Here is a 23676-nt window from a genome sequence, read left to right as displayed (position 1 = left end):
TCGTGCCACAGCCAGGGGCACCCAGGAAGAGGGGGGCCTGTTGTCTCACATCACCGGGGTAAGAGAGGGAGAGATCAGGGACGGGGGCTTCCTGCCTCCTAACACGCCCTTCCGAAGCAGCTGTCCAACGGTGATGACCTAGACCAAAGGGATCCCCTGTTTTCCAGGAGCCTAAGACCCTGGGTGACCCGGGGCCACTGCAGGGCCGAGGCTGCCGACCACACCCTCCTTCCACCAGAGCAGCTCTGCTCGTGTCTCCCCTTTCCTACACTGAGGTCTCAGGGCTGCATTCTTTCAAGAAAGAACACTGGTGGTCAATTCAGAGCCTTTGGGGCCAGGCAGGTAAAATGAATGGAAGACACAGGCCAGCTGTAAGACAGCGAGGTGTGTCACAGGGTGGGGAACACAAACTAGCTGCTTGGCTCCCCCGAGGGCCGCCATGCAGGAATAGGCACAGGGTCGCTAGACCATCTGATTTCTCAAGAGAACCCAGAAATCCAGATTTACGTGATCAAGTCCACATGCCGGCCCAACCATACATGTCTGTGGGCCACCAGTTTGCAACCTCTGGCCTGGAAGGACCTGGCTTTCAGAGAAGGCAGGAAGCGTGGAGGAGGAGGAGGCCAGAGTCCAGAAGGCGAGCCTTGCCCTTAGAGCCAGCTGGGCGGGGACGGCACACTTACTCAGCTCTGAGATGCTCCCCACACAGGTGGCCAGGAGGGACTGCTCCAGGGTGCGGAGCTCCAGCTGTGCGTAGGCGTCTGCCCGCTCGTCATGGCCCAGGGCCCCGCCGCTGTAGGGGCTGAAGTACGCGGGGAGGGAGAGGACACCTGCGGGAAACAAGGCAGACAGGTCACCTTGGGGGAAGGAAAGCTCCGCAGGCCACAGCTGCACAAGGAACTGGCGTACGTGGGCTAGTGGGCCACACGAGAGCGCCCTCGTCCTTCCCTTCTTCACGTCCTGGACGTTTCCAGGGTCTCGCTTGGCCCGGGCACCGTGCTGCACCCAGGGTGCGGGTGACGGGGAGGCCTGGCTTCATCTGCACGGAGCTCGGGGACGTAAAGGTCCACCCTGCCCACCCAAAGGGCAGCCTCGCCCCCAGAGTCCCCTCCCTCCCTCAGCCGCCTCCTCTCCTTCTGGACAAGAGACCACAGAGAAAGGAGTGCTCCGTCTCCACCCCAAGAAGAGGATGTGGCCCAGCTCCCGGTGTTTCTCATTAGCAGTTCAACAGCTGAGGAGCAGAGCTGTCAGACCAGTCCCAGGGGCGGCAGCCTGTAATCCCCCCCACTGTGTGGCTTCTTAGAAAGCACCAGAGAAACAAAATCAGACCGGCTTCAATTACACGCTGGTTCTTCAGGGCGTGTGGCCACACAGAGTCCCAGCTTTGGTAACTGCTGTTTCTTTGATCTATGCCTCTTTGTCCAACCCCCTGACAAAGAAATACCCACAGGAATTTAATCAGTCACTTTTGGGAAAATTTCTTAAAACTCTTTGAGATAACTGGACAGCCCCTGGGACGTAGCCAAATCTGGGTTAGAATTCCCTACCCCGAACAGAGAAATGTATCAAGGATGCCAACAGCCACAGGCCATGCGGCCGAGCGGTTAAGATGGCCCTCCAGCAGGAATGCTGGGTTCATGGCTCTGTCACTTAACCCACCATGTGATCTCAGCTAAGCCACTCCACTCCTCTGTGCCTCAGACTCCTTGTGTGCTAGCTGGAGGTAACGACAGTGCCTTCCTTGTAGTGTAGCCGTGAGGATGGACTGAGTTGTAGGATGGCTACCCTTGGACCAGTGTGTGGCTCAGAGCTAGCGTGTGGCTCAGAGTAAATGCTCTGCCGGGAGATGGTGCCATTACTTCTACTGTGTGCTAGGGACGCAGGCCTTATTTACATTATCGCATTTATTCTTCCAACAAAGCGGGGACTGCCGTCTCCATTTTAGATACTGGGGGACAGACATTCAGAGAGTTGGAATAAGTTGCTCAAGTAAGTAGCAGAGCTAGGAGTCGAATCCAGGTCTGACGGCTCTAGAAAGTGTGCACTTAACCCCTCTGTGAGCCAGATCCAGCGAGCGCACCAGCAAGCGCACCGCGTCGTTCTGACTGAGTGGCTGTGCACATGACAGTACTGCCGTATTCCTGGTGCCCGGTTCACCCACAGATGCCCCCAGGCTGTCGCATGTGCTTCTCTTTCTCGGGGCAAACACACAGGGCCGCCCTCCTTCTGCCCAGACCTGGCAGCGTTCTCTGACCACTCCGTAGGTTCAGCTGAGGGTCAGCCCTGCCCTCCTAGCCCGCCCTTCCCCTGACGCAGCCTCCCTGCCCTCCGCGGGCACTGCTGCCTTGGTGTGGCTGAGGCCTGCCCCAGAATCTCCCTTCGCCCTCTTGATGGCAGCGGCCCCTCCCACCACATCTGGCGCTGACTTGGCAGAGCACGGCATCAAAGCACTTCCTCCAAGCTGTGATTCCAGCGGGAGGAGGAGAAGGAGGAGGAGGGCAAGACTGGGTCCCCCGCCCCCAGCACTGCCCTCACAGCAGAAACTCTCCCTGACAGCTGAGCACCCAAACACACCAGGAAGAGCTGGCTTGGAGCATTAAAACCAGTACAACAAAGAGAAACCTCCCCTAACTGCAAGCTAAAGCCCACGGACAGCCCAAACATTGGACAGTTTCCACACACATCGACAGGTCCCCGGGCAGGCCCACTCTTCCCCCTTCTCCATTATAAACCCACAGGAACAACACAGGCGACATGTGGATCAAATTCACAGTGCTTAGGGCAAGGGAATAGGAAATCCAGCTCATTTGTCAAAAGATTCCCAGAGAGAAATATGATGTCAATGGATCTAGTGAGAGGAGCTGGCGGCTCCATTATTAATAGCCCCCATGTTCCCAGTCATCACCCACCCAAAGGGGCCTTCACTTAATACTGTGGCAAAAGGAATTGTGAACCCATTATTAATGATAGTAATTGATAGCCTCACAGCTTCTGCATACCTTTTGCTTTTAAGAGACGTTTAACATCGCGTAGTTTCTTCTTCCAGTGAGGGAGGCAGGGCAGTCACGATCAATAACAGCCACAGCTGACGTTCAGTGAGAGCTTACCCTGTGCCAGGCACTGTGATAACAACTCAACACAATCACATTTAATCCCCCAAGACCTCAGGAGGCACTCTTGGCACCCATCTTGCAGATGAGAAAACCAGGGCCCCCAGTAAGCGACTTGCCCAAGGTTATTGAGGGTCAGAACCCAAACCAGACTAGAATTTCTACCTCTCGAGTCTCAAGCTGCCAAAACAAAATGACATTCGACCTTTGGCCACTGTGTCCTTCAGTTAAACAGCGCTATTTGCGAAAAGAGAGGGTTCTGTTCTGTTTGGGCCTGGGGTTTGACAGGAGGAAACAGAAAGTGAGATCCAGAAACATGACTTTCCTTGGAATGGGTCTCCGGCACCTCCAGCCCCCCATGAACCTCTACAGCAGAAGGCTGTCTCTCTCGTTCCCTCTAATCTTTCCAGAATCCAGTTCCACAGCTCGTCTCCCAAATCTGCCCCATAAGAAAGCCTCTTTTATGTCAATCCGAAATTCTTCTCTCCCCTACATGACCCTATTCCTCAGCAGTTCTCACTGGGGACGAAATATATTTGCTTTAAGTTCTCTCAACTCCTCGATGCCTTCCTTGCCCCACACAAATTCCAAGCTTTATGATGTGGGCCCAGGGCAAGGTCATTCTGGAAAAAAAAATTCCCAAAAAAAAACACACCAAAAACAAAAGAAAAAAAGGGCATCTCTTTTTTTCCATTTAGTAAAATCCTTAGGAAAACTTGTTTATTTCAGTCATGATGGAATGTTTTCCCCCTGTTGGTTAGTAAGGACACCCTCATCAATTCCTGTTGAACTCCTTACCAGTGACAGAGAAAACCCACACACCTCGCTCAGATCCTCACTGTGAACTGAACTCAGCAGGGAGCAGGAGGCACGATCCAGTCATCCCTGTCCCCTTCTTCTATACAATCAGCATTGCAGTTGAAACAATGTGCTCTGACCGTGTGAAGCCGATACATCTCTCCATCTAGACAGAGCCATAAGCTTCTGTCACTCAATTTTTCTCAACCCGGCTGCCCAACCTGGGCATCTCGGAATCATCATCTCACCCTCAGAGCCGCCGCCTCTACCTGCCCCGCTCTGAGCACAGCACCACATCCAGCCCGCTGCCCAACAGACCTGTGAGTCATCTTGATCAACTAGCGCCCTCCTCCGACACATCCAATCAACCCCCAAGCCTTGCTGCTTTTCCTACCCTAATATCTCAAAAATCTGTCCGGCCACGACCCCTCTTCGGGCTACCATCTTCCCTCACTGGATATTGCAGCAGCCATGTCTCCCGCCTCCTGCCTTCAGTCTTCCACATCCCCCTCCTTACCCGGGTCACGTTACTCTGGCTTTGCACTCTCCCATGACTCCCCACTGCCCTCACAAAGAGGTTCAAATACCTTTCCCACAGGTAAGAATGGATAATACTCCTCTTTCTTTCTCTGAAATTTAGAGATGAAAATAATTCTGCCAGGAAATGGGGAAATTCCCAGCACCTCCCAGGAAACCAGCAGAGTCAAGAAGCCTACGCACACCTGATCCCCGTGTCTCCAAGCTGTTTGCCAAGTGTTGGTCACTCGGCTCTGCTCCAGCCCTGGGTTTGGAAGAGCAACACACTTCCTTCCCAGGTGATTCTCCACCAGCGCCCAGAGAGGGCGCCACTGAGTCAGACGGGAAACCCACAGCCCAGAAGGGGAACCCCGCCTTCCAGCTGGCAGTTGCCAACCAGGAATTCAACCTGGGTTTCAGCAGGCAGAGCCACTGGCTCCTCCAAGCAGCACCAAGCCAGAAGCAGAGGGACTGCACACCGGGTTGACAAACCAGACTTTCAGGGCAATGGTTTTTCAGAAGCAGGGCTTAGCCCAAAGGCCAAATCGATGGGGATTTCATTTTCTTCTCTGTAAAAGACAGGGTCGAGTCGAATCCTTCTCAAGTCCTCTCCAGCACAAGGATCCTACCCTCCGACTGGCCTGTGTGTGCTCTAGCACCAAAGTGTACCCCCCAAAACCCTTCACTCCCTTTCGCTCCACCATTTAATTTCTGAATTAATTTCCCCCACAGCTGTACCACCACCAACCCCTTACACACACACACAATTTTACATGTAGAGAAGAGGTTCTTTGTTTCGTGAAAACTAGACAGATTTATACTCCAGCTTTTCTGACCACTCACCAAAAAGCCATTAAGGCTATAACGTAACTGTCCCCCCAACTCAACAACCCAGTACCAGCGCTCTCCTCAGACTTGTAAGTGTTCTCTTCAGGGCACTGTGAATACACTGGGCCCAGATACTTGTCAAGCCTGCGTGGACAGCACCCTCCCCGCCCCTGCCCCCCCCACCCCCATGCTCCCCACCAGACCCACTAGCTGCCCAGCGCAAGGAAGCTCATTTGCGAAGACAGCAAAGGCCACCGCCTGTCTCCTGTTTCTTTAAAATGAAAACCGGGATGCACAGGATTACTCTTTTACTGCCCTTGAGAGGAAACTTGGCAGGCATCTTCCGCCAGTTTTCTTAGGAGCTGGAAGCTGGGTGGGGTTCAGTCCATAAGCTTCTGAAAATAAAAATTATACTGCCCCACTGAACGGTTTCCAAATAGCCCACATAATTCGACCCTTTTAATTTTTTTTTACAATGTTTCCATTCTCTGATCTGGGGTTTTATATATAGAATGTTCGATGCCCGGCTGCTGCGTGTTAGTCATACCGAAACCAAGAGCTGAAGCTGGAGCACGAGCGTGTGTCAGAGACCCGAATGAAGCAGAAGAGCAGGGGTTCTAAACACAACTCCACCGAACGCTCCTTCTCGCGACATCCTAAGTCCAAAGCGGTTCAAAGGCAGGTGTTGAGGCGAGGGGAAGACGAAGAACAGAAGAGAAACCCGAAGTGGAATGGAATACGCCTGATGGGCTGTCAATCACCCACGTAAAAATGATTCATCGAGAATAATCGAGAGCTCATCTAATTCTTGGCCAGAGCCCTTCTGCAGATGGGACCACTGTCCCGTGAGGCCCAGGAGACAGAGTGAGGAGAAAATGTTGGGGACACGGAGAGAGAAGAGGGGGGTCTAAACTGAGTTTGGGAAGGTTTGAACGAGGGGCTAATAATGAGTGGAGATGGGCTAGCACATACTGACTAGTCCTCTATGCTAGGAATGGGATGAACCAGCTCATTCTATCAGCTGATAGCTAGTACTATTACCAGCCCCATTTACCAATGAGGGACACTGAGGTTTGGATGGGCTGGGTCACTCGGCTCAGGTCACAAAGCTAGAAATGGCAGAGGTGGGGTTCAGACCTGGCCTGTGCGACACTGGAGTCCACGTGGTAACTACACGGCCTCTCACGCGGGCTGTCCCCACTCCAGCCTGGGGACAGAACACCTCCTCACTAGCACCACACTTTCCCCATCTTCTCTAAGGTCAGGAAATTAAAAGCGAACATCATCAATGCTCTGGTTAACACCTCACTCTGGCTAAGTTATCAGAACACCTCGGGCTAAATAAAGGTGGGCTTCCGGTTAAGGCAGGCCCAGGGGCAAGGAGCTAACCATTAAATAGTAACACAATACTGCACATTTACGATGCCTAGGGAGCCAGGGGCCGGAGACCCCAGGGCAAGATCAAAGGCTGAAGCACAACATGCTCTTTGGCAGCATCCCCAGTGTTCTTTACAAAGATGGTAAAAGCAAACCTCACCATGAGCACGGGGCTGGAGTCATCTCCCTCGGGAATCCCTGCCAGTCTCGGGCCTGCTGGTGGTGGACCTGCTTGGGGGGCTGGCCTTGGGGCTGCTCTTTACCTCCAGCTGGCAGCGGCACCTCTGACCTCAGGGCTGGCTCACCCAATTCCCTGGGGGGCTGCAGGCAGGGTGAGGATTTTGAGGGGGAGAGAGGGGCCACCCTAAAACAACAGCTCAACAAAGCAGTGGGGTGACCCCAGAATCTCCACTGGGAACGTTGGCTCCCTGACATTTTGGCGATTGTTTAATTAAGGTATATGTCAGTTCTGTCCCACTCCCAGAGGATGAGTATTGGGTGCCCATAAAAGAACAAACTAGTAGAGATCACGGATCACTCCTGAATTTTTTTGAAGCAAAAACCTAATAAAATGCAGTCTGTTCATTGCCATTCCCCTCTTTGCAAGAGAGTAAAATAAAGCCAGAGTCACCAAGCAGATCAATTTCAGGAAGTTAAACCTAAAGGCGAACTCTGAAAAGCCAGCAAGAGTCCCGACACCGGGCAGTGTGGAGCAGGAAACGCACACGTGGACGACAGGGCTTTTCCTGGGGAGAGAGATCGCCGTGGCGGCCAGAACACTTCTTAGATTCTGGGTGGCCTCGCTCCCAAGTACTGATGTAACACATCTAGAACTTGAGTAACCCAGGAACCAGCAGTCTCGGAACCGCCACCTCTTAAAAAAAAGGAAAATCCACCACGTGACCACGGTCCTTTGGTGTCCTTAACTCACGGTGGGTGACGCACTAATTCCTGTGAGCCAAGGGCAACACTGAGCCACTTGTGTATAGAGGCAGCGCCTTCAATACACACACACACACACACACACACACACACACACAGTCATCACCCTAAAATATCGGCCTTTTCCCCCACCAATGCTCGCAGCCACCAAGGTAAGAGTGGTTCTCTCTGTGCTAAAAATGTTTTGAACTACCATGCTTGCTAGACTTTTTACAATGAATATGATTTACTGGCATAGAAAAAGTGATTGTTATAAGGGAAACGGGGGTGGGAGAGATGTACTTAGAGGGAGAAGAGGGTGACAGAATGTTTCTTCTGAGCGAAGGAATATCCATAGTTTCAAATATGGCATAAAACTAGTTATCCGAAATTAATATAGAGAAAACAAGTAAATGTTAAAATAACGCTATAACCTAGTTACCTGTAAAGAGCCCAGAATGGAGGTCATCTAACACAAAAGGCAGTTATTTCTGCGGGGGAGAACTTTAGATGATGTTTTTCTCCATTATTCTTCACACTTTTTTCCTACTGTTAAATAATGAACATACATATTTTAATAAAAACAAAAGCTTTATTACAACCACTGTGAGCTCATGAAGGCAACAAAAAAAGTAAATAAAAGGAAAACCTGGTTGTTTTATAGAATTATTACTAAAAAAAAAACGGAAGAGAGGACAGGATATTCCTTTTGTAAGAATTCAGGCAGAAACGTTCTATATTGCCAACCAGGAGGTGAGACTATCCACGCACGGCGCTGGGAGCCGGCCCCTGGCGCGGCCAGGTGGCGGTGACTCGGGGCCGTGGCTCCAGTGGGGCTTCCCCAGCATCCTGCCCACACCGGGCGGGCCTCGCAGCCACCCGCTGAGGCTGTACGGTCAGGACCAGGCTCTCGGCAGCCGGCACCTCCAGCACCCGCTGTCCTGGGGCGGCCGCGACGGGCTGGGTCTGAGGACCGGGAGGGTGCAGAAAGTCACGCCGCACAGCCGGAATCACCGCTTGTGGGAAGGGGCCCCCTCACTGCCAACGAGGGGGGTGGGGGGACAGGTGAGCCCAGGTGGGAGAAGAGGCAAAGCTCGTGCCAAGAGTGACTCCTGGGCTGCACCCCCAGCTAGGGAGCGGGGCTGTCTCCAAGTGTCCCCCCAGAGGGAGGAGGGGGCGAAATGAGCCCAAGCTCCTATAACGCACACAAGTCACTCCTCAGAGGTTACAAAAAAAGAGGCAAATATCACAAGGTCCAGGGCAGATGGCCAAGGCATTTATTAATAGAACATGAGTGCATTAGTCAGAAATTTACTGCACTCGAGTCCTTCTAACAGATATAACCTGCTTCAGTCGGCTCTGGTTCCCATTCCAAAGGGCTTTGACGGTTAGACTCTCCAAATGATTTATTAGCATGAGTCAGAGAGAAGCAGGTTCAAAACCCAGCTCTGAATCTTATTAGCTATGTGACCTTGGACTAGTTACTTAACCTCTCTGAGCCTCAATTTGTTAGACCCAATAGTAGCTCCTAATTCACGGGACTTTTCGAGGATTATAAGAGGTTAAGTGAATAAGTACTTAGCAAAAGTGCTTGACACACAGTAAAGCATGTAGTAAATGGGAATATTCTTATAAACGGCCTGATTCCCAGGGCCAGTGGCTTTGGGATAAAGTCATCAGACACCATATAAAAGTACTTATCACCATGTGGATGCACAATGGACCCAAGGCCCATCTATTCCTTTATCTTCCTAAAGGCCACAGTGGTCTGTGCTGATAAGAATCATCCTCTACTTGCCACAGATGGGCCCTTTATTCTGCATTCACTCGTTCCCTCATGTACGCAACACCTGTTTACTGATGACCTAATAATGTGCCAGATGTGGCTATGCTCTGGGGATATGAAAGTGAACAGGACAGGGTCCCTGCCCTCTTGATGTTTGCAGTCTAGCGAAGGAGGGCAGACAGTACACCAGCCAAGTCAATATTGTGTGAAAGGGACGAGACAGAGGCAGCACAAGGAGCCCAGAGGAGGGGTCTCGAAGACAGAAGATGCCCTGGTGGCCAAGGAAGGCTTCCTGGAGGAAGGGATATCTCAGCTGGTGACGAGTGGATATCAGTCTGGTAAAGGGGTTGGACGGGTCTTCCAAGCAGAGGAAAAGCCTGCACAGGACGGTTCCGGGGAGTGATGGGTTGGGGAGGGGCCCTATGGGGCTTGTCAGGGAGCTGTGTTTGTAAAGCAAGCACACGATTTGTACTGAGACTGTGTGTTCATTTGGGGCAGCCTGGGAGGTGGCTAATGGGGATCACTGCCCTCTCCCCACCCACCGTCGGAACCACTACTAATCCAATCTGTAAAGGGCCAGAGAGGAACTGTTGTTGGCTTTGTGGGTCTGTCACATCTGCTCACTCTGCCAGTGTAAGGTGCAGAGACAACACATAAACAAAGGGGCACGTGTGTTCCATGTATAAAACTGTGGATGCAGATCTGAATTTCACATCATCTTCACAGGTCATGAAAGAGTCTTCTTTTTATATTTTTTCAACCATTTAAAAATGTAAAACTCATTCATAGCTTGTGGGACATACAAACCCAGGTGGTCGGCGGGATCTGGCTCAGGCCGTGCTTTGCAGACCCCTGTGCTAATTCAGAGCCCCTGGCAGGGACTGAGAGGCAAACCTGGAATGATGGGTGGAGCGTGGCCAGCCTCCTGGGGAGGGACCCAGGTGGAGGGCGTGGGCAGTCACGAGAGTCTAAGGGGCCGGGACTCTGTCCTGAGGGCGATGAGCACCCACAGAGGGGCTGAAGCAGCTGAGTGACAGGGTCATGTGCACACTGAGACAGATGAACCCGGCAGCAGTGGGAGAGGGCCGGGGGTGGCATCCAGATCAGAGCGCCCACTGCTGACTGGTCACAACCCGTGGTCCACCGGCTGCTGTGGGGCTCTGACTCCAGTAAAGCTGCCCACTTCTTTCAGTGGAGGCACTAAGCACTTAAACATCAAAGACAGAGGTAGCAGATTATGTTTTTTGGAACTAACATTCATTAAGGTATCATTTTTAAGCCCAAAGAAGTGAAAACCATGTTTGACTACCCTTAAAACTGTGTTGTTGCTGGATCAACTTAAAGCAGTTAGCAGATTTCAATCTGTCAGTCTTTGTGGCTCAAAAAGGTAAGTCACAAAAAATGGGAGAATTTTGCAACATGTGCCTCAAATTCTGGGCCAGAACAAAGACACCCCAGTGATAAGCGCAATAGGGACACCACAGCCCAGAGGTGACATCACCCCCTTCATAACTCATTGGGCACCCACGCACGTCGTGCCTCCCCCCGCCCCCACAGAGACAGCATGGCCCACAGGCAGGGGACACTTTCTCTGAGGCCCTGGGACCCTGTGTCCCAGGTTAACTGATGGCTTCAAACCTGGAGTCAGTATCTGAGTGTGCAGGAGGCACTGCAGCACTGTGGTGTTCCCACCGTTCACCCACTTATTCCAATACTCCTCACAGGCCTGTTCATTACACTGAGCTTGGTGCCGGGAATACGGAGGTGAGTGAGACCCAGGCTCCTGCTCAGGAGGACAGGAAAACAATACACTCTACTATGTAGACAAAGAGTTAAAACGCATGATACATGCTAGACGAGGGGTCTGCAGTAGGTACTAGACTCTTGCAAGGAGTCTGAAGAGAGGGCTTTTGCTTTGTGCCGTCATCAGCAGCAAGGGAGGAAAAATAACAGGATGTTTCAGAAAGGCCCCACTTACTCCAGGAACCCCAAAGGGATTTTACAGACTTTATGAGAAGCAAACAGTCCCTGGTCATCTCACAGCTGAGCAATACCACACAGCCCGGAGCAGGCTGACGCGGGGGAACGTGCAGGGAAGGAAGTGCGTGCATAGAAAGAAGCCCCTGTAGAATGCTCATTCCTGGGATGGAGACATCCCAAACCCCAGTGCGTCACCCCCAGGATCCTGAAAGACACCACAATCTTTCCCTGCAAAGAGGTGCAAAAACACTCGCCGGATGCTTGACACCGCGCTGACCCTCTCAGCGACCTCTCAACTCCAGTCCCCCTCCCTCCTGTGACAGAACCCCAATTCTGCCTGGGACGGCTACGCAATATGAGCCCTGGGGGACACCTCTCCAGGCTCCCTTACAGCTGCACAACATGGTTTTGGACAGTGAAACATAAAGTCAGGACTTCAGGGGTTCTGGAAAATATTGCTTTTCCTGATCAAGGTCGTCCAGCTGGCAGGGCCTTTGCTCTTGCTTCTGTCTCGAATGTGACACGTTGTCTGAAGAAGGTGCAGCAGCAGATGCTGCGCAACCAGGAGGCAGGCCACCTGCTGCAAAAGCTGGAGCACTGTCCCCATGGGCTGCAGTGAGGGGACAATCTTCATGAAGGGACATGAGTGAGACCAGAGCCAACGCGCTAAGGATGGCAGAGCAGACAGCGGAAAGAGCCTGGGTCTCTGATGGTCACATGCAGCAGCCGACACCATCAGGGGCTGCCTCTCCCTGAACTTCCTGTGACAGGAGAGAAATAAACCACCACAGCTGGGGGTAGGAATCTCACAACTCTGGAGGCTGGAAGTCGTAGATCAAGGTGAGGGGGGGTTGGTTCCTCCCGAGGCCTCTCTCCTTGGCTTGCAGAGGCCGCCTTCTCCCCGTGTCCTCAAGTGGTCGTCCCTGTGTGTCTGTGTCCTAATCTTTTCTTACAAGAACACCAGGCTGATTGGATCAGGACCCATTCATATGCCCTCATTTTACCTGAATTACCTCTTAGCAGGCCCTGTCTCCAAGTACAGTCACCTTCTGAGGTCCTGGGGTTAGGACTTCAACACATGGATTTTGGAGGGACACAATTCATACCTTAACAGTGGGGTTTTCTGTGACTTGCAGATGAACTGATTTCTCTAAAACAAGATGGTTTCTGTAAATCATTAGTTTTCAAAAAAAATTTTAAACCATGGAACACTTTGTTCAAATAAAACCATACAAAGAGTCCAATGATAAAGCCATGTCCCCACTCCCAGGGCCCCCAGACCCCCACCGAGGTTGACAATGACTGCCCACAGCCCCTGTCCATTCCGGCTGGCTGTGGGAACACCTCAGACTCCACTGAGAACACAGTGGTTCTGGTCCACGATGCCACTTCCCCGAGGGCTTGGGTGGCCGCGGTGGCCCCAGCCCCCACTTAGCTCAGACAGGAGGGCTGGGCGCGCCTGCCAGAGGGAATCTTCCTGGCAGACCATTCGGCTGCCGCTCAGTGAGTGTCCACAGAGCTCCACTCACGGTTCATTTTAGCCTAAAACATGCGGGTAGGTTGAGCCAGCCCTGGTGGCCTAGTGGTCCAAGTTCGGCGCTCTCCGCTTCCGTAGCCCGGGTTCAGTTCCCAGGAGCGGAACCATACCACCAGCCTGTCAGTAACCATGCTGTGTTGGCATCCCACATAGAAGAACTAGAAGGACCTACAACTAGAATACACAACCATGCACTGGGGCTTTGGGGAGGAAAAAAAAAAAGAGAGAGAGAGGAAGACTGGCAACAGACGTTAACCTTTCCCAGGAAAAAAAAAAAATGCAGATAGGAAAAAAGAAGAAAATAAAAGTCACCATAATTTTAGTGCCCTGAGATAATCGCCAATGACATTATGATTTAATACCCTTTCTTTTGAATCTGCACGTATGCTTTCAGTTTGTACCTCTACTGTTAATTGGAAGAAAGGAACCCCTCCACATACTTTAATGACCTCCTTTTCCACGTAACAATATTTCACGGATGTCTTTCCATGGCCCCAGATATTGTTCTCACCATCACTGTCAATGGTGCAGCACGCACCATTCTAGAAGCTCACAGTTTCTACTGCCGTTACTTTGGATGAGTCATGAGGGACCCCCCCAGGCAGGGCCCCCGAGTTACCGGAACCCAGTGCTCCAACACCAGAGAGCCCTGCTTCCTGCCCCGCCTCGGAGCAAGCCCAGAGCAGCCACGTGGGAGGCGAGGAGCCTGCTCTTACCCCGGGACCCCTCAGAGGGAGGTGACCTGAACAGGGCCTGGAACAGCATCCTCCACCACACTCAGTGTGAAAACCAGATCTCCCCCCATGGAACAAGAGCCACAGGCAGACGTGGGGTTTCCTCACAGGTGTCTTAGGATTACAGACTCTCACCCTTGTGGGGTTTGCTGTGGGGGTGTCATCCAAGGAGGGGCACTCAGGGCCTTCTGGTCCCCTGACATCCAGCCCTGGACTTACACATAGAGCTGCTCCCAAAGGGGTCCTCTCCTCCACTGGAAAGCCAGGACCCTCCAGTGCTTTCCACACAGAACCAAAATGCGAAGGTCTCTTGCTACGTCTCCACGGGTTTCTGGCGGAAAGACAAAGCCTGCCTGGGAGAGAGGCCTCCCCTTGGGGAGCACCCCTGCCCCCCTGCCCTAGGCTTGGCAGGGTCTCGGCCTGTGTGCAGAGCTGTGTGTGACCAGGGTGCTTAAACTGCAGCTTCGGGCTTTGGCGGGAGTCCCTCGCTGTTTGTTTTACAAACTCCTACTTAACAGTCTCAAATTAGGCTCATTAAAAAGCCAGCTCCCCGTGGGGCTATAAACGTCACATGAACGAGAGGAGAGAGAGTTTACGAGGCTGGCTGTGATCTGCCCACCAAGACGGCCAGGACCCAGTGGAAACAGTGAATCAGCCTGTTTGGGCAGGACCCCCTCCCCGGCCCCGCCATGACTGAGGCTGCACGGGCAGCCTGCCCGGGAGGCGGCAGAACTCGGACATCCTTCCAAGACAGCTGGGCTGGACCCTCCTGGATTTGAGCAGCAGAACTGATAGATGGAGGGGGCACACGGCCACTCTGAAATCCTCGCTCTGCCCAGCCTGTGCCCACGTCTTTATCTGAAGCACCCGAGTTCCCTTTACGTTCCCCCATAAGCAGCATCACCAGCAGAGGCTGCTGCCACACAACACAGCCCCCACGTTCTCACTGCCTTGAGCTGATCAACCGTATCTTTCCATGGGGTGTTTCTCCTGCCTGGGTGGCCCCCACTAGGCCCTGTTCTCACTCTGCCATCTCTGCTTTGCTGTGTGGGCCCACCATGTGAGGGGTCAGGCCTTGCAGGCAGCAACCAGGGGAGCGAGTCCCCCTCCACCACATCTGTCTTATGACTGGAATCACCAACCTGTCGGCATGCCCCACATTACACCCAGGCTGAAGCAGTATGTCACCTCAGAGATCTTAAAGTCCACCCCTCAAGCCACCTGCCAGACAGCCAAGGTGAGAAAGAATGCAAACCTCCTAGCCTCCTTGACTGTTTCAGGGGATACTTTCTCTGCCCCAGGGACGCACTGAAACTCACACAAACAACACCTCCTCCCTCCGAAACTCAGAAGCACACACCCCGTATGTGCACAGCCGAGGCTGGCAGGGCCACAGACTCCACACAGCCTGCAACCCTATTCATGCTCACCCACAATCCCTCTGTAATGAGCTGCCACTGTGTTGTCCATAGTCACCACCCCACCCCACACACACACTCACCAGCCCATCACAGCTCTGACAGTCAACACTCCTGCACGATATCCTAAGTGGCTGTCTGAGGACACAGTCCCAGTGACCACGACTTCACTTCCTCCTAAGAGAGCTCATGTGCAGCGCTAACTACTGCAATGTTCTTATTTAATCCAATTCAGTCTTGTTGCAGCTTCTACCCTGCCGTCCTGTGTCCACACCAGTAAACCCACCCCCTTCCCACAGTGGGGCCCCACCTGCATCACAGCTTCCTTTTTTGTTGTTCTTGCTGAGGAAGATAGGCGCTGAGCTAACACCTGTGCCCATCTTCCTCTATTTTGCATGTGGGACGCCGCCACAGCAGGGCTTAACAAGCAGTGTGTAGGTCTGCACCCGGGATCCAAACCCATGAACCCCGGGCCACCGAAGTGGAGCATGTGAACTTAACCACTAGGCCACCGGGCTGGCCCCAGCGTCACAGGTTCCTTATGTGTCATGGCTCCACCCCTCTTAAATCCGGGAGCCCAGGACTCACGCACGACTCTGGGGTGTGTGGTATGTGTGCCTATCCTGACAGGTTTGGAAAAGAAAAGGACGATCCACCCCCTTCTTCTGGATTCTGAAATGCTCAGGATTGCAGCCTCAATACCAGTGGCTTCCCCCATCATGTCTATCCTCTTTCTACCCAGCACCTGAGCACCAGCTTCTTCCCAGAGCCTCCCCTGACACTCGTGCAGTGTTTACAAGCACAAGCTCACAAATTAGGTGGATCCAGCCTCAAATCTTGGCTCCACCACTTACTCGCTGTGTGACCTCACGTACGTGACCAATTCTCTGAGCCTCAGTTTCCTGACCTGTAAAATGGGGATAACACCTACTCTCAGAGATCGAGAGTGAGGATCAACTGAGACAACACACGTGTGTGTTCAGCGCAGTGCCGGGCACAGAGTGGGCACACAACAGATGGAGGGTGTCCTTGTCTGTGTCATTATCCTCACTGGCTCATTGTCATCTCTAATCACACTGCACTCTGCTCCTCCCCAGGGTTCTCGGGCTCGAGGTAGGAGTCGTCTGTGATATTGGTAACCTTGTTGTAGATGGCTGGCTTATGAAGGGTGGAAGCTGTATTTTTCATCTTACTCCTTCCTTCTCTTTGCAATCTCTGCAGTTCCAAGAACCAAGATACTTATAAGTAAGAAAACCTTATGTTCAGAGAACATGAATTTATTTTAGATTTAAGCTTAGTAAAAATTGGTCTCTCTCAATATTAAAGCAAACCAAACAAAGGCTTTGGCTTCAGATGGAGTTAAAAGCTAAAGAAAACCCCCGTCTCTGTGACACCAGTCTCCTGCAACGGCTCAGCTAATTGGGAGATGGCTGTCTGGGAGGGCAGACACTAGAGCGCAGGGCCTGCTGGGCGCTGATTGCTCAGGCACAGACATTAGAGCAGAATGGAAAGAGAGGGTGTGTGAGTCTGCCCTCCAACTTCAGCCCTCCCCTGCCCTGGTCCTGATCCAAAGGACAAGCTGGCGAGCGGAGCACTGAAGTATGGTCTGCAAGGCCCACCACTGACAGGGTGAAGTCAACGGCTTGTAAGCAACAGCTTTGATTCCACACTGGGTTTGCAGACGGCAGAGCCCCCGCTCTCGGCCCCCAGCTCTCCTAACCCTTTGCCTTAAAAAAAAAGAGGGAAAGAGAGAAAGGGAGGGAAGAAAGGGAGACAAGCAAGTGTCTGTGTGAAAATAAACACATGCGCTACATGAGCGCTTTGAGCTTGGAAGCCGTGCCCTATTTGACTTTTATTTCTTCAAGTAAACAGTGGAAATGGCTTGGCAGAATGAGCCATCACTCTGCCCCTCCTCTACCCCCACCCAGGAGCCCCGTCTCTAGGAAGGGGTAGTTTAAGGGAGGGCTGCCCTATGGGAGTAGAAAGCAAAACCAGGATCCCCTTCCACGAGTGACAGATCCGCCTTCCTAGGGAGCAGTTCACTGCAGACCAGAGGAGAATGCAGAGGAGGAGCGTGGAGTCAGGACAATGTCCCAAGCACCCTGGAAGGAATGGAGTCCTCATTTTATCATAAGAAAACTGGCACTGCAAGAAGTTAAACAACCTGCCCAAGATCACACAGCTAGGAAGGAAATCGCAGCCTAGCGTTAAGTCAATATTGGTGTTTTTTTTTTTTAAATTGAGATGTAAGTCACATATCGTAAAATTTACCCTTTTAAAATGTACAATTTAGTGGTTTTTAGTATATTCACAGAATTGTGAAACCATAACCACTATTTAATTCCAGAACATTTTCATCACCCCAAAAAGAAACCCGGTACCCATTAGTAGTCATATCCCATTCTCCACATCTCCACCACCCCCTCTCCAGCCCTGGCAAGTTATCTACTTTCTGCCTTTATGGATTTGCCTATTCTAGACAGTTCATATATAAATGGAATCCCATGATATGCAGGCTTTTGTGTCTGGCTTTTTTTATGCAGCATTATGTTTTTCAGGTTCATCCATGTTGCAGCATGTTACCAGTACTTCCCTCCTTTTTCTGGCTGGATGATCTTCCGTTGTATGGATAAACCACATTTTGTCTCTCTGTTCATCGGTTGATGGACATTTGAGTTGTTTCCACTTTTTGGCTATCATGGATAATACTGCTGTGAACACTCACAAATAAGTTTTTGTGAGAACACACTTTTTCATTTCTCTTAGGTATACACCTAGGAGTAGAACTGCTGGGTCATACAGTAATTCTATGCTTAACTTTCTGAGGAACCACCAAACTATTTCCCCAGTGGCTGCACCATTTTACGTTCCCACCAGCAGTATATGAGGGTTCGGTGTCTCCACATCCTTCTCAACACTTGTTATCGACTGTCCTTTTGGTTAAAACCATCCTGGTAGGTGTGAAGTGGTATCTCACTATTTGATAATTAAAAAAAAAACTATTTATTCTTTACCACCAAATTGGCAATGATTCTATACTAGAATGGGCTTCCTTAGGACACCACCACAAAAGACATGGAAGCAGCACATAGAAAAATAAGACAAACACATTCAATAAGAAATCAGTCCTAGGAGATGAGGATGACGCACCCTCATTAGCTTCACGTTAAATTACTTCTGTCATTATAAGAACAAATAATGCATGTTTACTGCAGAAAAATATAGAAAATACAGCCAAGTGCAAGGTAGAAAATAAAAATCACCCATAATCCCATCACTTAGAAGTACTAATATATTTTTTAAACCTACAGTGGTGTGTCATTTCACCCATTGTGAAGCACTTTCTTATGCCATTAAATATCTTTGAAACAGGCCTGTACACATCTACACAGTCACTGCCACCCGTTTCAGGCTCTACTGGCCCACTTTGCATATGATCTCCTAGAAGTGTTCAAGTTCCTTCCTCTGAACCTCACCATCGTTCAGTTCCTAGCAGGGCTCTGACCTGCCGGGGGTGGAAATCTGTGCAGAAGCCCCTGCAGAGCCTGTAGGATGGACAGACACACATGTGCGCACACAGACGCAGCCGTGACATTTGCCTATGACAACCATTCTGGTGAGAGACAGCAGAGAGGGTAGGCTCGCACACTGGGGGAAACCACAGTCCACTCCTGCGTTCACAAACCACACTCAGAGGCAGCCCAGCTCAGTGAAGGAGAATCTGAGGGCCACACTGAGGTTTGAACGCTGGGTCAGTCACTTACTCAGGGATGCCAGAAATGTCCTCAGTCTTTCAGCAGTAAAATGGGCCAACAATCCTACAGTACCTTGCAGGGCATTGTAGGGGTCCAGTGAGAACCTAGGGAAGTGCCTGGAACACAGGACAGGCTACAAAGGGTCCCTGGGGCCAGGGGTGGGCAGGGAAGGTTCTAGTACATTGTTCATGGGGAGGCCTGCCCCCTCAGGACCCCCGAATGATGGTGGTCCCTCCTTACAGCATCTGGGCCATTTACTTGCCTGTTCATAGCCACCCGAGGCAGGGGCCACAGGACCCTGCAGGTGTCCCACTAGAGTTGTTGATCTAGCAAGAGGCTTAGACTGCCTCTTCCAGCCCCTTCCCTCTTATTTTCATCACAAAACTTTAGAATAGATTTGGCTCCTCTTTCTCTAGTTTCTGAAAATCTTCTTCCAAAAGGAATGTCTCAGACACCCCAGTAGCAATGAGCACACCCCACACCCAGATCCTGCTTCCTAATACCATTCTCCAATAGAAGGACCCAGAGCTCCCTGGAGAAATGACTAGGAATACACAAGACGAGCCTGGAGCATCCTGCTGCGCCAGAAATGGAGAGAGTGCACAAAAAACCAAAATGAAGGAGAATGTCGAGGGAGGCAGGAGCCAACCCAAAGACCTCTCAGTGGCCCAAGTTGGAACAATTTGACCAATAAATAACACAGTACTGGCTAATAACTCAAAATATGAAATAAATACCCATGCATCTATATGATTAATAATGATGGAATAATTGAATAACTGGTTAAATAAACGAGATGAAATAGACAAATCTTTCATACTAAATAATTCCAACTAATTTATACAGATACCTTCCCCTCAAGGAGGTGGAGCATAAATAACTTCCTTTCCTGTAAGTGTGGGATGTGCACAGTGATGTCATTCTGAGGCGCTCAGTATGGAAAGGGCCAGAAGGGGGAAAAAAGAGTACCTCACAGTAGAGAAACCCGATGCACATGATCTCAGCCAGGTGGTGGGGTGGACATCGTCGTGATAAGTCACCTTACAGCGTGTACCCTTGATGTGACGTGATGAGAAGGGCGCCTCACCCCTGAGGTCTTCCAAAAAACCCGCAATCCCACCCTAATCACGAGGAAAACCTCAGACAAACGCAAATGGAAGGGTATGCCACAAAATACCTAACCAGTACTCCTAAAAACTGTCAAGCTCGCCGAGAACAAGGAGAGTCTGAGAAACCGTCAGGCCTGGAGGACTCTAAGGAGACAGGAGGACTAAATGTGACCTGGGGTCCTGGGACAGAAAGGGGACATTAGGCAAAAACTAAGGAAATCCTAAAGAAGCATGGCCTGCAGTCAACAGCAGTGCATCAATATCAGTTCATGGGTTGTGACAAGTGTAGGCTGATAATAGCAGAAACTGGAGTGGGGTGTCTGGGAGCTTCCTCTAATATTCTCGCAACTTTTCTGTAAATCTAAACTATTCTAAGATAAGAAATTTATTAAATGTTCATAAATAAGTAAATCCTTAAAAAAAAATAACAAAATAAGAATATCCCAGAAACAAACCATGTGAACTTCCCTAATTTCTAGCGAGGCGACCTCTCCCGTAAGCCCTCAAGTCTGTCTATACTCTGTAGCACTTGTAATAGTCAGTTGCATGCTGTCTATTTGTTTACATGTCCATTCACAGGAAACTATTTTCACTGAGCGCTCACCAGGGGCCAGGCACTGGGCGAGGCCCCAAGGACGCGACGGCCACGAACTCAGGCGTGCCTCCCTCTCCTGTGCGTGCGGGGGCTGTGAGGGAGACGCCTGCCCTGTGGGCTTGGTCCTCGGTCCTTCTGTGGCGAGGGAGGCAGCTAACGTGTGCTGAGTGGATGTTACTCCACCCCTGTCGCTTCATGCATTTAACAGTCACCCTTGGGTCCTTGCTAGGCATTTAACAAGGCTAACGCCCTTCAGGACACTTGGGCTTGGTTTATTAGGAAGCTTTTCCCCAAATCTTTTTTTTTCTGATTATAAAGGTAAATATGATCATTATTTAAAAATCAGGTATAATGAATAAAGAAAAAGACAGTTTCCTATCATCTTACTTCCCAGAGATAAAACTTATTAATATAGTACATATTTTTTCTTCAAAGAGCCTTTTTTTGTGCATAAATTAACATACCAATGTTTTTTTCACAGACAGGTGAAAAATAATATCATTATGATCGTAACACACAAGGGTTGCCTGAACATGGCAGGCACATAGTAGATACTCAATAAACATCTTCTGGAAAAAAATGAATCCCATATCTTGCGGACCTTTTTTCAGCTTAGAATGTTTGGCTATTTATATACTTTAAGATCTGCACAGTTTCCTGATGCAATCGCCTCCCCAGATTTGACCCTCGGCCCTTGTCTCTCAGATGTCAGTGAGTCGCCAGTTCTGGGCACCTGAAGCAGAGGCAAGCTGGGCTGCAGGTATTTCCCACAGGGGATACCTCGGCTTTTGATATTTCCCACAGGGGATACCTCGGCTTTTGATATTTCCCACAGGGGATACCTCGGCTTTTGACGGCTCAGTAAGGGATTTTCCCTTTTCCTGGCTCCTCCCCTGCTAGGGTAGGGGCAGAGGCAGGAGCTTCTCCCCGGAGGAGGTGCCCAGAGCAGGCGGTGAGTCAGGCAGATGAGTTTCCGGAGTGAAAGCATGTTGAGGAGCTATTCGTGGACACGGGGCAGGGCCAGCTGAAGGCTGACTCAGTGAGGCAGGGGGAAGGGAGGGGGCTCCCACCTCAAGCGGGAACCTGCAACCGCTGATAATGAGAACGTGGGGTTCTCCCCTCCCCGGCCTTCCTAGAGCACAGCTGTAACCAGAACATCAGAACCACCAAAAATTACGCAGGGCTTCCCCATCACGGCGATCCCCGAGTTACTTTCACTGATAACAAGACTAACTACAGTACTTACACCCGGTGAGGCCGGGCCAGGGAGGCACTAGTGCTGGTTCTGCCCCATGGAGGAGAGATGCAATTCCCTCCTGTGCCACCAAGTGCCAGCATCGTGGGAACACCCTGAATGCCAGCTCTGGCTCTGCCCCTCAAAAAACAAGGCCAAGCAGCTTTGCACAGAATCGTTTCCTAATGAGAATGAATGGCTACCGGGCAGTGCTAAGCACTGGGGACGTTCAGGTGACTTACTCTGCCTGATGAGGCCCCCAGGTCACAGGGTAATGCTGCCAGCCTCAGAGAGCTCTGGGGCTCCCGGCTTTGCCCTGGAAGAGAGCCCTTACAGTTCCCTGGAAACAATTATACAGATTACTGTGTTTATTTATTTGCTTAGCTTTTCAACACCTGGCACCCCCTCCCAAATGCAAACTCCTTCTTGGCAAGGGTTGCCTGAACATGGCAGGCACAGAGTAGATACCTAATAAATATCTTCTGGAAAAAAATGAATGCCATCAACTCACGGTTTGACCGTGACCCTGGTTGGTTTATTCAATCTCTAGACCTTAGTTTCTTCATCTGTAAAATAGACATCGTTTCTTCTCTCTAGTGGTTATGGTGAGAATTAACACGGCAAACGCACAGAAAGCCTGAAGCCGGATGCCTGACACATGGCAAGAGTCCAATAAACCTATAACCGGGATCCCATTGTCATCATCATCAGGGGACAGGGGTCCTGGACCCTCCAGTAAACTGCCACATCCCAAGTACTTAATGAATTAGACTTTGTTCAAACAGCCCCACAGGAAAGGGATGGCAGAGGGGAGGATCAAAAGAAACTGGTGCCTGTGATCCCGCCTTCCTAAGAGGATTTGCCTATCAGAGTCACCCAGGACCCTGTGTGAGTGGGGATCCCGCCGTCTGGCTCCTAAACCACAAGGCCCAGGTCCTGCTGACAGCACTCCTAGGAAGCAGCAACAAGCAATCCATCAGTAATTGACATTTTGCAAAGCTCTTCCTGGTCCAGGCTGCTCAGTCCAGCTAGAGGCACTAATTAGCTGCAGGAGGTCAGCTGTCAGCCAACTGAACGATCCTCTCGCCCCAGGTCACAGACAGAGCCCGGGAGGCACAGTGGAACCTGTCTCTCCTTGATACAAACCTGCTAGGCAGCAAAGCCCTAAACGGAGAGCTGTGTGGTCAGGGCAAGAATAGAAGCTGATTTCTCCACTGCCCAGGCCCAGAGGCAGGCCCACCTCCCCGATGGGGACAGAAGTGCTGCTGGGCGATGGCTGGTGGGTTGGCTCTGCAATGGAGGGAAGGGAGGAGGTCCTGGCGGAAGTGCCTGGCGATTCTTGTTGGGAGACGGAGATTAAAATAGAAAGAGACAGAGGCTGAGAAGAAAAATAGAGAATTGAAACAGAGTGAGTTATTTCCCTTGAAAGAAGAGGTCATTTGGAACAGTCTCTTCATCTGAAATCTAAAAAATGCATTTTGAAATAGCTGAGAAAATATGGAAATTTTTCTCCTTCCTTTGGTCTTGTAGTAGAAGTTTAGAGAATTCACACCTGCCTTCCACCTCTGGCCTCGTGTGTGATTCAGTTTAATGTACTTTTTAAGAAAAAAATTCTTCCTGATTTGGGCTGGTTCGTCCAATGGGTTTCAGAGAGCTTATTTCTAGGCTGGGGAAGGACCCTGTCCCTCCCGAGTTCCCTTAGGGGAGCTACTTGCAAGGTCACGGGGGTTCATTTTCCCTGCCTTCAGGACGGGGTAAGCAGCAGATTACAGGTAGATGGAAGCAGGAAGGACCCCATTCTCTTTTGATCTCTTCCCTGCACCCCTCCCCTCAATTTACTCATTTACTCCAGGAGGCCTCAGGGCCCAAGGCCAGGCCTTGACCTCCAGGGACAGCAGAAGCCATTGAGATGCCGACACATCAGGCCTGTCTGCAGGCCAGGGGGGTGGAGGGGGATAAGGAGACAAAGAGCAGCGGA

General features: G+C 51.0%; 1 protein-coding gene across 1 annotated transcript in view; it reads right to left on the bottom strand.

Annotated features, from left to right (window-relative positions):
* ABTB2 (ankyrin repeat and BTB domain containing 2) overlaps positions 1 to 23676 on the bottom strand; it is a 167220-nt gene that overhangs the window by 43465 nt on the left and 100079 nt on the right. Inside the window, exon 2 of the mRNA XM_004436847.3 lies at positions 684 to 830. Coding sequence (XP_004436904.1) covers positions 684 to 830 — 147 coding nt within the window. The remainder of the gene's footprint in view (positions 1 to 683; positions 831 to 23676) is intronic.

The sequence above is a fragment of the Ceratotherium simum genome, chromosome 34 (genome assembly GCF_057802395.1).
Source record: "Ceratotherium simum simum isolate JZ-2026a chromosome 34, ASM5780239v1, whole genome shotgun sequence".
In the NCBI taxonomy this organism is placed as follows: domain Eukaryota; kingdom Metazoa; phylum Chordata; class Mammalia; order Perissodactyla; family Rhinocerotidae; genus Ceratotherium; species Ceratotherium simum.
This window is presented reverse-complemented; position numbering and strand designations above follow the sequence as displayed.